We start from the raw sequence: 13298 nt of genomic DNA, 5'->3' as shown, positions 1-13298 counted from the left end.
CTTCTCTCCACGCTCCATCAGCTTCAAGTATCACCTCGGAGTAGCATTGTGAAAACAAGCAGAGATGAACAAAATTTGGTTTCACATTTAAAGGAAAGGGTTCTTCTATCTAAAAAATGTTGCGCTATTCGTGCATAATTTGATGCAAGAATTGGCCACAAAAAAAGGCACAACTTTTTTCAAAGTTATGGCTTGAACAATTTATGTGCTGATTATTCAACCAAACAATACTGAACTACAATTACATCAAATGTTGATATCATAGCAGTCTGTTTTTTTTTCCTTTTGACTATTGCAGTACATCACAGCCTATATATAAAAAAGGGAAGGAATTCAAAACATTGTTCATTTGTGTACACTGACGTATTGTTCCACTAAAGTACCTTCAGTAGCAGCTCATTTTCAGACAAGACCACAGGGTCATGTCTAGAATTAACGTCAGTGTAGTTTATGTTCAACTAAAATGCTCGACTTGAAGGAAGGGTAATGGAAACAAAGCGGCAGCAAGCCAACCCAAACACCAATGCACAGCAACAAATGTGTTTACCGTTGTCCTCGCTGCTTATGTGTCCATGGGTGTGTTGGAGAGGTGAGTGTTCTGGAGTTACCTTTCATCAGTCGTACTGTCTTCCTTTCTGTGTATATCTGATTCAAGGCACTCAAATGCATCAAAACAAACACATAACTGCAGCGCAACACCCTGACTTTGATTGGATTACATGCACCGGTCAAACGTGTCAACGCGTGCAATGGACAAAGCTGCAGAGCCACACCTGCGATAGGATCGTGTGTTTATCTCTTACCATCAGAGAGGAGACATAAAGCCTCCAGGTTTCTGATATGACCTGTGGGTGAACTTGATTTTCTGGCATGTCAGAAATGTTCTTTTATGGATGATTTAGCTGAACTACAGTATATAGGAAGCAGCAGAGACAACATTTGGAAAGGTCCATTGAATTCAGTAAAAAACACAAGGCACAAAGCAGAATTACTTATTTGTATAGAATCCAACTTAAAGTTTAATGCAACTATCTTAACATCAATTTTTATAACACAAGTATTTTTTTTCTTGGTTAAGGTTTCTGAAAATATGTATTTCTGCATCAGCTTAATGACTCTAACAAAATGTATTTCCATTTCTTACAGCTTCATTGATTAAACGTTTCTCGTTTTCCGTGAATTTGAATGGCAGAGGCAAAGAAACACGAACAACAATCAAACAAGGGACTAACGTGATACTATCAGTTTCATTGAGCCAAAACCTCCATACATTGTTCACTTTTTCACTCGACTAAATACAGGATTGTGCTGGAAACACATACCGGTTTATATTGTCTGGGTTATTCGATACTTGAATAAACTAAACCAATGCTAAAACACACCTAGCTAGACTTTCAAAAAGATCATTAGCCCTGTGGTCAGTATTATAGTGAGAATAGTGAGTTTTATTAAGAGAATTTTGCACAATAATTAATGACTATTCACTACAAAGTAATAATTAGTATATTAACTGAAATTAAAAACGACAATTTACATGTACAGACATCCATACACTTGAATATGCCTTTTATTCATAGGTTTAATGACACTATATGGAGGTTATTTGGATGGTTTGGTGTGCTTTTTAATACAGAACTGTATACATAACTATACTGAAGTTGTCATGGTCCCAGTTAGTCTAGGAAGTGTATTTGAAGGCCTAATGCTTATAAATAACTTGCGCGCTATATTTGTACATTATGTGTAAATAGCTTACACTTTAATAGGGGACGCATATGTGAAGGCTTGCGTTGCGCTGTTCGCATTACATAAGACATATGGCCAACACTGTTTATACATATTTGGAGTTTATGCATATCAGGTATCAGTAAAACAGCAGTATATGGCTGTATGCCAACAATACAGCACAACTTGAAATAACCAAACGTTTACGTCCAAATATGTATAACCTGACTTCGTGAACAGCATTTAATTTCATATATTAATTTATATCTAATATTTAATAGCAAACACGCCAGGAGGCAAAGACTACTACATTTGAGAATACAAAATCATTTCGAGCATAACTGGGTTTATCATTTTACAGTTTGAGTCACTTTTCCCTCTAACCACATGCAAGGACGTTCAAAAAAGGAAAAGTATACGCATCAACTGGGGTTCAGGTTTTTGTTAACATGTCAACTGTGTACGTCAATATTGTCGCTATAGAATAAGCTGGAAATGAATGCAAGTCAAGCAGAGGCAGATTTATTTAGAGACAAGAGCGGAGCTCAGTGGACTGTATCACTTACCCGCTGAAGGTCAGAAAGTACAAAGTTGGGACGTAGTTTTTGGAAAGGAGCGATAATTGTGCAGTCTTAAACTCAACCTGGTATCAGTTCCCTCTGTATTCGTATGGAAGCGAAACTGCAAAAGAGCACCGTTATCAACTTCTCGGTAATTTCAGCCGAACTCACTCCCCTGTGTGATGTTTTCTGACTTCGCTGTGATGCGACAGTCACCTGTAGGCTCTTGTGACAGCCGCAGCCACCAATCGCAGCGCTCACAGAGCAGCATTGTGGGAAATGTAGTTCAGCTTTAATGTAAACGTTTATCAATAATAATAATAAAATCATATCTTAAAAATATTTTTTAATATAATAGTTAGACTTTGTCAAATGCACTAACATATATTAACAAAACTCTTCCTGGATTTCTTTTTCTTTGACTACAAATTCGCCTGTGCTTTAGAAGTTGGAAAATATGGTGTGTCAAATTGAATCTTTTTCCTATTAGTTCATAAAATGTTTTTATTATAATCTTACAGGTATTACATTTCCCAAATTATTGGATATATGGTCAAGTCGGTTACAGTTGCAAAATAGATCTTCACAGGGTGGAAAGCAGCAAAGCAGTTGACTGTATATTATCTCAATCAAACAGATTTCTTGATCACGTCTTTCTGATTGGTCACAGTATTCACGATTTGTTTTATGTCCATATGCATTCCAGTAAGTAGAATCATATGCGTGTGTAATTCAATACACACACACACACACACACACGCACACACAGTGTATGCATGTGCAGTGCTTTAGTGGATGGCTTCAGAAGTTGTTTCAGATTGGCCCACAGGGTGTCAGTATTGATCCCATTCCTTCCCCATGCAGGACAGAAACACAAAACACAGTGTTTATGGCATGTCTTATTTATTACTGTGAAACACCAGTGCCTTTGTTTCCAGTCTAAAATCAAAAACAAGCTTCAAATTAAAAAGAAACAAAATTTACATCACAAAAACAACTTCTGGATTTGAAAGTAGTAAGGAAATACATTTTAACTTTGGCTTTATCTATAGATTTAAGAACTCCTCAAACAATAACATTCACTTAACTAAAGACACTCATCTACAACACGCAGATGCAGTCAATTAAATGTGATTTAACTAAGCAACAAGTATGCACAGTAGTAAAGCTGAACTCATTAGTCCCACAGAAAGTACTGAATACATACAATCTTAGCTTTTTGCCCCCAAATCGAACACCAGGCTAAAGGGTTTTCAAATGGTTTACACTATACTTCTCCAGAGTTGTCTTGCCTTAATAGATCTTTCTATTTTTTTTATCAATTAAATGGAAATTTAATTTAGCAATTTATATATTTGCAAAGAGACAGAATAAGAAATAAAGAATTAAGGTGAATCTCAAGAATGCTGTTGAAGAAAAACCAAACCCAAATACAACCAATTATTAAATCACACATGATTCAAGATTAGAGGCATGCAAACCCTACTATGCAAATGTCATAACCTGATGATGAATTTTCTAAATGGGCAAGCGTACCATATACTGGAGTAGATGCCATATTTAATGTGAACCGATTTTTGCCTTCTAAACTGAGGGTGGAAAGCAGAGTCTGTTCAGAGGGTTGTACTGTTGTGTACTTGGAATGGGATCATTCAAGTGGAGAAATATTCCACAATTTTAAGAGGAAGGAAGAAACATCTCCAATAAAACACAGGTTGAACATGGCAGCATGACTTATTGAATCGACTTCCATTTTCTGTACTTCTACAGTGAAACAAATCAAATTAAATATGGCAGCGACCCAGACTATTGAAGTCAACTTCCACATACATTGTCTTGAGACCTTGAGTTTAGACTAAAAATCCAAACTCCAATTAAGGGCTGGTCAAAACAGGCCCAAATTGTCTTCTGAAATTTTTTTGTAATTGACAAGATTGGAGTTAATCAGTCTAATTGTATGAGAATGTGGGGTACTGAGGGTGCCACCAGTCCATGAGGCGCACGCTGTGGACAGGGTCCAGCACTACCTGCACCCCCTGTTCACCCCTTAGCTTCTTCCCTCGAATTACTGGCGAATCCTGGAACTCCAGGCGCACTCGGTGGTGCCTCATGTCTGTGCTCACATTAATGGTGAACTGAAAGACAAGGAGCAAGTGATTGATTGTCATGTATGACCGCAGCATGACTGCGTGCATTTTCACTAGAAGTTAAACATTCATCAAAAAGGAAGGTGGAAAATTCAGCTGGGTCTAGACCACTAAGCATCATTAGATCGGACTTCCACTTTCGAAAAAGAGTACAATGCTAAAGTTCCTGTGGCTACAGATTTAGCACTACAAAATCAAAGTACCATCAAGCACAAAAAGTAACAAGTTACTGAAGTCTGGAATACACTACACAACTTTTTACGACTGAACAGAATTTCAAACACTAGGCATCATACATTCAGACTTTGTAAATGGTTACAGAGAAATAAAAAAAAAAAACTGGTCATCATAAACTAAACAACGGAGGATAACACTCGCAGACTTAATTTGTTCCAAACTCACACTCCCCATTAAAAGATGAAAAAATAAAAACCCGTTGCAAAATCAGTATCAAACTTGATATCCTCAAACTCAAATCAAAAACTGAAGATTTAGAAATAAACGAAAAGGTAAGCCCGTGTCGATTACCGTATTTTCCGCACTATAAGGCGCACCGGATTATAAGGCGCATAGAATAGAAGATACTGCAGTCAAACGTTTGACTGGGTTTGAGTTATGCATCCACTAGATGGAGCTATGCAAAAGGGAATGTCAACATTTTGACAGAGTGCCTTGATCCATATATAAGGCGCTCCAGATTATAAGGCACACTGTAGTTTTTTGAGAAAATTAAAAGTCTTATAAGTGCGCCTTATAGTGCGGAAAATACGGTATGTACTAAGAGTTTTTGTAATTCTGTAATTCAACAATGTAAAAGTACTATTTGAAACACATTATTTAAATCACTCACCAAAGTTAACGTCATGCCCATCACTACAGAAGTGAAAATGAAATTGAGAGTTGTGACCCGTAGCAGATAACAGTCTGAGTCTGGATTACTGTGAACTTCTTTATACTGCCTGGGGAGCTGAAGACTCAAACTGCATCCATTTTTGCCCTTGGTTGGCTAAAAAAAAAAAAAAAGAATAGCCGATGAAATTAAAACAGTAGAATAATCTCATATTCTACTTTTATAACAATGTAGTGAACATACCAGTTTCACAAACTTGAAGTTGAATTCCCACATCGCCTCTGACCTACTTCCAGACACTTTGTTGACCCAAAACAACAAACACTGTGGGAACAAGAAAGGCATCAACACCAAAATCCACCATTTATATGGGTTTAAAAGTACGTCTACACACCTTGGAATTGAGGAGTGTGGTAGGCGTAGATTCAGGGAGAAGAGGGCTTTTGGACACCCGCAAGCTAAAGGGCTCATATAAGTGAAAAAGCGAGCAAATCACACGGGCTCGAAGACAACGCATCTTTGCAATAGAATCTGGTTGAAGGCGATCAGGGAGGTCTGCATCAAGATTATAGTGCCTGGGGAAAGGTAAACAACAATAATAAAAACAAATATAACAGAGGAATAGTGTCATGCATAAATGCCCTGGATGGGGAACAGAGAAAACTCCAACAGAGTGCCACAGTTCTGTCCAGTTTTTCAGCAGCCTCGACTCTGTCTTTGTTTGACGGTTTAAGAGGCCCTGCAAAACATATTAATACTACTTTTTGGCTGCCTACCTTTTGTAGAGTCGTGTCCAAAATGCAGCCGTGCACGTGGCCGTCCAAGCATTCTTGCAGATCAAAGAAAATCTGCAGACATCTTCTGGCCGAATGTACGCAGCAAGCAGAAGCCAAATATCAATGGGATACTCCTCTCCACCTAGGCTCTGACTGTTTTCTAACATTCATAATAAGATATACTTAAAATCTCAAACTCAAGAAAACAAATATGATCATAATACATCAGAACAGGGATTACCCATTTTTTTCTTTTTTTTTAGTGATCAATCAATTTAATTGTCCTTCAGTTCCTTCATTAATCCCAGTTTGAAAACTCACTGGATCAAACAACCCTGCAGTTACCTTTGAGTCTTTTGTTTTTCTTTTTGCGGGACTCTCTGATTTCATCCCCTTCCTCGGAGTCCAGTTCATCACTGCTCTCATGGGCGGCATTACTCACACCGACTGCAGAGGAGAGCACTTCCTGCACAGGACCCTGGGATGCCTCAAGTCCACAGAGTAATTTCACTGAAACAGAATTAAAATCGGGGTACTTTTTTTTATTTTGACGCGTTGAATGTTTTACTACTAAATTATCCAACATACTGGAAAAGAGCATCTTCTTAATAGTCTGACCCAAGTTAGTTCAGGCCTGTATTTGGAGATTTATGTTTTAATCAAACACACCTGAATCAGATAATTAAGCTAATTAAAGGTGTTGTGGTCATTGTTAAGTACAGGCAGGAGCATAAAGGGTAAAAGAGTGCACATCTGCAGTCTGATTCAGGACCTCAAGCATATTAACGTTATGACATGAAAACTCATAATTATGATTCTGTGTCAGAATTACTATTTACCAAATCAAGATTTATTTATTTATTTTCTCCCTCTTAAGTGAAGGGAATAGGCTTAACGTTATATAGATACTTCTAATTTTACCTTCTTTTTCAATTGCATTAACAACAGCCTTTTTAACTCTTCCCGACTTCACAATGGCGGGATCGGCGTTGGCATAGTCAGCCACAGTAACTGTAAGAAAATATGTAAGTTAGTAACACAATAAATTAAGTTAACATAAGAATGGACTTTGACTATTATACGCAACACACATAATAACATCGGACCGCCTCGCTCTATTTTACCTGACTCCGAACAAACATCCTCGGCTCTAAATTTCAGCCGTTTTCGGTTCCCTTTCTTGGGCATGACAACAGCGGGGGTCTCTGGAAGTTTATCGAGGCAGTGTGCCCTGCCATCTTCCCAGCAGAGGTAACGAAAAACCAATAAAAATGAGGGTAAAATATGAGAAAGCTCCTCCAGGATCTTCAGCCATTATGGAACTGACGCTCAAAGTCGCGTACATTCTCGCGAGATCTCAGAAAGCGAACGACACCCCAAATGGTTACGTTTAAAACGACAAACCATGACGTCATCTCAGCTGTTTCGAAGTCCACAGGGCAAGTTTAATAATAAGAAATTAAAGTACCAAAATTTTGCAAATAAATATACAAGGATAATTTATGTTCATTTTACATAAATTAATCAGAAATATTAGGAAAAAAATGTATTGTTTTTATTTATTTTTTCTTTTCTTTTTTTCTTACAGTTGTAGTTCTTTCTTTCGTTTTGTCTTTCTCTTGTTCATGAAAATAGCTGCAGAAAACTTCCATATACATAAAAGCAATACTTTTATAACTTTTTATTAAAATAAGTAAAACAATATAGCAACTTAATTATAGATCCTAGTTGTTTCTATGAACCTGCCTGCCGCCAGAGCGCGCTGCGCGTGACACAAATCTCTCTCGCTGGCGTCTCGTGCATGACAGTCTTGTGGTTGCATGGTGCTGATGTGAGAAACTCCGATTTTATGCTGTTTGCACGAGCTGTACGGAGCCACGCCGGGTGGATATGATTTTCGCCGACGACGTGGGAGACGTTTAACCTTCACGTCCAGCAGAGCCTCGGTGCATTCATATTTTAAAACATGGGCGAATGTTTGTGGAGATAGCGGAATCGCTGTGCTTCAAGCGGGAATGAGCTTGTAGAGGGAGGAGCGCTTCGCTCGGCTCGCCGTGCAGTGAGATGATGATGATGATGGTGGAGGTGGTGGTGGTGGCAGATGGACTGGAGGATGCGGCAGACGCGAATCTCACCGTTTTCTGAAAGGTTAATGTCAACTGGTGGATGTTAAAAAGAAGGGCGCGAGGTTCAATAAGCTGAAATCGGAATATGCGTTTGGAGAACGCCGTGATAAGCGTCCAGCGAAATGAATTGAGTTCCAAGTCAAACTAGGTGGAAAATGTCAGATCGGAAAAGACCGACAGTCATGGACCAGAGAGGTCAAGGTGTGTGATGAATCTAGACAGTGATGCAATTATAGAAATTAGAGGATGCTTTATCAATTTTAAAATACATGGACGTGTTTAATGTGCATTTAAATGGCACTAAATATTATTAGTGCACCTCAAACCTGAATAAAAAAAATTATCAAATCAATTTCTAATTTGACTTAGACTTCATAGAACACCTAGCAATATGATGTGTGAAGTGATGCCAACCATAAATGAGGGGGACTCGGTGAGTTCCCAGAGAGGCTCTCAGAACGGCACGGATGCCGAGTCTAATTTTGAACAGCTGATGGTGAATATGTTGGATGAGAGGGATAAATTGCTGGAGTCTTTACGGGAAACACAGGAGACCCTCATCCAGTCCCAGACCAAACTCCAGGATGTGCTTCACGAGAGAGATGTGCTTCAAAGACAGCTCAACTCCGCGCTTCCGCAGGTAAACTCACACACCTGACACAGGTACACAGGAAATTAAGTAATGACTCACGATAACTTCCATTTATAGAACTTAAAACGGTGCAAGAAGCTAGTTTAATGTCCCTTTTATTAATATCTAGCTTAAGTTTAATAGTAGATTAAAGTTCCCAAGGTGACAATATTGACTGTATATATATATATATATATATATATATATATATATATATATATATATATATATATAGTTACCATGAATGTATTTGTTTTTCCAGCCCATTTGTTTGTTAAATGGCCACTGAAAACCATGGTATTAAGTGTGCAACAGTACATATCTGCTTAATTACATATCGGCCTTGGTTCTGTAAGTATTTTCCACATAGGGATTAAAAAAAAGAAAAAAAAGAAAAAAACTAGCTGTGAGGTAAATCACATCATTACAAACTTTGATTTGAAACAAAAAGCATTTTAAAATTGGAAAAAAGGACAAAGTTACCTAACAGCTTTAATGAGGGGAGATTAAAAATTAAGCATTGTGAATGCTGTAATTAACTAAAAAGCAATACATTTAAAGGATTTGAGATATAAATACAGGAAAATTCCCTGCATTACATGTAAATAAGAAATAACGTGAATTTGTGCATTTGAAAGTCTTCTTACATGGTTGGTACTGAGAGATAACTAAAATTAAAATAAAAATTAACATGTTCATCAGTTGTTGATGTAATGTTGAAATACTTCTTAAAATGAAAACGATTTTTGTAAATCCAGCGCTCAATGCTGTGTGGCTCAGTTATCTGTGTAATTACAGACTAGTGCCTGTTCTTTGTGTGAATGTCCACAAAACTGAATGTGTATAAGCAGTAGGCTATTTTAGAAAGGTACATAAAAAATGAAAAAGAGGAACTGGGGAGAATCACTAAATTATGAATAATTAATAGCTATTGTGTGAATAATGTGTAATTATGTAATCAATAAAAAAAATAACTGTTTTCTGATTACGAGTAAAATGTAATTTAATATAATTACAAGTGCTTAATGTTTGAAATCTGATTACGTGATCCAGGTTACGCGTAGTTAGTTACTCAGCTCTGTATGTATGTATGTATATATATATATATATGTATATGTGTGTGTGTGTGTGTGTGTATGTGTGTGTTTGTGTGTGTGTAAAAACAGTTATAAGATTTATTGATTATATGCATATTACATACTGTAATATGTTCATGTCATACACATGCTTCATGGGAGTGGATGGGTGCAGTTGGCTTATTGGTGGAGATTCCTTTGCAGGATCATGCATAATGTAGTTTTTTCACCTGAAATGCCACTGTTGGCTGATGGCCACAAGAGCATACACCATCGACAAGCTTGCAGCTCACAATAAGTCTGTCTTTATCAGTTTCTGAATTATGGCTCAAAATGAAATCCCCTAAAATGAATAGATTTTTATTTCTTGAACCCTACTTTTTACTCTCTATATAAAACATTCACCCATGTCATCAATTTGTACTTTAGGTCGACTTGGAAAGCTAATTTGCTGTGGGTTGGTTCCCTTGCAAAAAATAAAATAAAATAAAAAATAGCATATTTTTTTAAATAGCAGGTTTCTGATGTGTGAGTAAATTCAAGGTCTGTTTTTAAAATTTCTTGAGAATTTTGAAGGTTGAAGATTTTGTGTAACCTTTCTATGGATACTTCCAAATGGATACGACAGTGAGAAAAAGTTTCCCCATTGTTTCTGACTTAAATAACTGTTATTATGTGGTGGAAATGTTTCGCAAATGTGATGGTTATATAAACCAGTTGTCCGGTTTCCAGATTAGCTGTTTCTGCAGAGGAGCTAAAACCAATCAGTTATTCATTTTGGGTTTAGCAGTTTCTCAGACCCACTCAGTTATGGGAAATGCATTGTGGTACAGCTGTTGCCAGGTAAACTCTTGTTTTCACAAAGGTGCATCATTTACTGGAATTTCCAGTGTTTCATAAACGTCAGTGGTGGTGATTGTGCTTGTATCCCAGTCAAATAATGGCAACAAGGTTACAATTTAAAGAAAAGCCTTACATTTTTACAAAATGCATCAAAATTATTTACTTTTTTCTTGTGAGGTGTAAGCACTGCATGCACTCTAAGCGGTCAGTTGAGCTTCGGTTCAAATAATAAAGGACTGACCGTAGATGGTTTGCACTATTGTCTCTTCTTCTATATCATGTTGTTCTTTTTGGTCATTCGCCAAGTGCCAAGGACACAAGTGATATTTATCGATTCATCCTTCCCCCTGTCTCCCAACCTCCAATTTTGTCTTCCACACAAGTGATGCAAAAGCAGCTTATTATCAGTTTTCTGTATGTCATCCAGCTCATCCAGACAGTTAATAGTCGGGTTAATATGAATCTTCAGGAACTCTCTGCCCGTGGAGAATTTTAAGACTGTTACTTGCAAACTAGTTTAAAAGGCGCTGACTGAACCCTGTAAGCTGAGACCAGGACTAGCTTTTGTTGTTGAGAGATGTCTCACTGTCTCTAGAGGAAAATTGGACTTCCTCTCTTGTTTCTTGCATGTCTTGGACTGTTCAAAGCAAAATGCTTCCTTTCATCTGATGCATGTGAGACTGTTGCTAAGAGGCCAATTAATGTATTTTACAGATAACGTTTACATTAAAAACTCCTGACTTATCCTCAAATGACACTGAACCTCTGACTGTTAGCACTTTCTTGACATGGCAAGCTCTAATCTTGTGTTGATTGAATTTCTGGGTGCAAGGGCATATTTTCTTTCTTTTTTTTTTTGTCCATCTTGAAACCGAGTCATGTTTATAAGGTACTGAGATGATGCATGCAAAGAATGCTTTTGAGGATGAAAAGCTAGAGAAGGTATTTATATCAATTCTTTGGATTTTAGTTTGAGGCACTTAGTAAATAGTCTATATCTCCAGATCTGTTTTGCATTATTAATGGTATCTGACTTACACTACTGTTCAAAATTTAGCTTAAATATTTTTTATGATTATTATTTTAAATAATTCAATTTAATTTAGCAGATATTTATAATCTTACAAAAAAATCTATTTTTAAAATAAATGCATCACGGTTTTCACAACAATATTAAAAAGTTAATGTACCAAATCAACATTATAATATATATATATATATATATATATATATATATATATATATATATATATATATATATATATATATATATATATATATATATATATATTATGTGTATATATGTATATATTATGTGTATATATGTATGTGTGTGTGTGTGTGTGTGTGTATGCAATAATATTTCACAATACTGCACTTTATTTTTTATTAAATAAATGCAGCCTTGGAGAGTATAAAAAACTGTTTTACAAAAAAATAAAAACTGACCTTGTTTGAAGAGTAAAGTGTATATTTATATCTGTAGTTATTTATTTTTTTTACAGATAGAAATTCTTATCACAAAGTCTCACATTGTATTGTATTGTTTTATTTTATTTTACCAGTCGATTACTGTGTATCTTAATTCAGTTCTTGACTGTAGAATCAGGTCACATAGAAAATTATACAAATCCCAAAATATCAGTTCTGTCAGTTCAGTTCAGTCTATTTATGATTCAACGAACTACTTCCTATTTGCATTGTGTTGTAGTTTCATAGACCACTGTAGGTGCAGTTGGTTGTTTCATTGAGTCATTTAGAACACCACCTTTCTTTTTGTCCATAGTGTATACGAAGCTAATTATACCTTGCAGAGGATGATCGCTTCTGTTTTGGAGGTCTGTTGCTGTCAGGCAGTTAATACGGGTAGGTTTGCAAACACAAAGCTGTGCTTTTAACCCTGTAGTCAAGTGAAGCCCTGGAAAATCATCTGCACTGTGTTATCGATTTTGAGTTTATTGTTAATGTGGGGCGTGATCACAGTATTGATGAAGGTGATGATACATGAACAGACTTGATTCTGCAGGGTCATCTTAAAGACAACTGGTGAATCCTGTGCACTCGTGGGGTTTACCAAGGTGCCGAGTTAGCATCCTCCTTCTCAGTCTTGAGTTATAGTCTCTCAGGGATGTTGGCTTCTCAGCAGTGCTGTCACTCAAACGTGTTTGCCCATTCAGGGAGAACTGGAGTGCAGATGAGGGCTGGGGAACTGTCCTAATGCCATGCACTGAGCGGGGATAAAGGCCAGACCGTCTCTCTCTGCTGTAGGGACGAGCTGTGTGATGGTCAGAGGCACTGGCATGTGGAGATGGTTCTTGAGTTGAGCAGTTAAATCTTGAGTCATCTGCACGCTTCTGTAGAATGGAGGTCAAGTGTGGGATTGTTTTATTTGGCCACCACACCAAGCTGTTGTTCTAAGAAGTCCTTGAATAATAAGCTGTACTAAATAGCGAAAGGGATCCGTTTGATCGCCGTAGCTCTGTGTGTGATATGTGGCTGGGTGGATTCTGCAGCAGTGTATGTCTGAAACACAAGAAGCCTCTGTCAAGTCTTGCCCGGGAGAG

The 13298-nt window shown here is 37.1% G+C and overlaps 3 protein-coding genes across 17 annotated transcripts in view; 1 reads left to right on the top strand and 2 right to left on the bottom strand.

Annotated features, from left to right (window-relative positions):
- Positions 1-2490, bottom strand: part of LOC128022374 (transcription factor EB-like) — a 32610-nt gene extending 30120 nt beyond the window's left edge. For 2 of the 3 annotated variants that reach the window (XM_052609863.1, XM_052609865.1), the window contains exon 1: positions 2292-2490. The gene's annotated coding sequence lies outside the window, so the exon portion shown is untranslated. The remainder of the gene's footprint in view (positions 1-2291) is intronic. The other variant, XM_052609866.1, reaches the window with a different exon arrangement.
- A 681-nt stretch (positions 2491-3171) lies between these two features.
- LOC128022375 (transmembrane protein 183A-like) lies at positions 3172-7394 on the bottom strand. Its single transcript, XM_052609868.1, has 8 exons — positions 7183-7394; positions 6980-7069; positions 6404-6568; positions 6059-6218; positions 5677-5857; positions 5526-5606; positions 5283-5438; positions 3172-4420 (listed from the first exon to the last, which is right to left on the bottom strand). Exons 1-8 carry the CDS (start codon positions 7244-7246, stop codon positions 4235-4237), a joined length of 1083 nt encoding a protein of 360 aa, XP_052465828.1. The 5' UTR covers positions 7247-7394; the 3' UTR covers positions 3172-4234.
- Positions 7395-7826: 432 nt separating this feature from the next.
- LOC128022371 (liprin-alpha-2) overlaps positions 7827-13298 on the top strand; it is an 81572-nt gene continuing 76100 nt past the window's right edge. For 7 of the 13 annotated variants that reach the window (XM_052609858.1, XM_052609855.1, XM_052609854.1 and 4 more), the window contains exon 1: positions 7828-8824. In XM_052609858.1, coding sequence (XP_052465818.1) covers positions 8576-8824 — 249 coding nt within the window. In that variant the 5' untranslated portion in view covers positions 7828-8575. Of the gene's footprint in view, positions 8825-13298 lie in introns of all 13 variants that reach the window. The other 6 variants (XM_052609862.1, XM_052609861.1, XM_052609853.1 and 3 more) reach the window with 3 other exon arrangements.

The sequence above is a fragment of the Carassius gibelio genome, chromosome A11, assembly GCF_023724105.1.
Source record: "Carassius gibelio isolate Cgi1373 ecotype wild population from Czech Republic chromosome A11, carGib1.2-hapl.c, whole genome shotgun sequence".
In the NCBI taxonomy this organism is placed as follows: Eukaryota; Metazoa; Chordata; class Actinopteri; order Cypriniformes; family Cyprinidae; genus Carassius; species Carassius gibelio.
The sequence above is the reverse complement of the archived record's forward strand: the minus strand, read 5'-3'. Positions and strand labels throughout refer to the sequence as shown.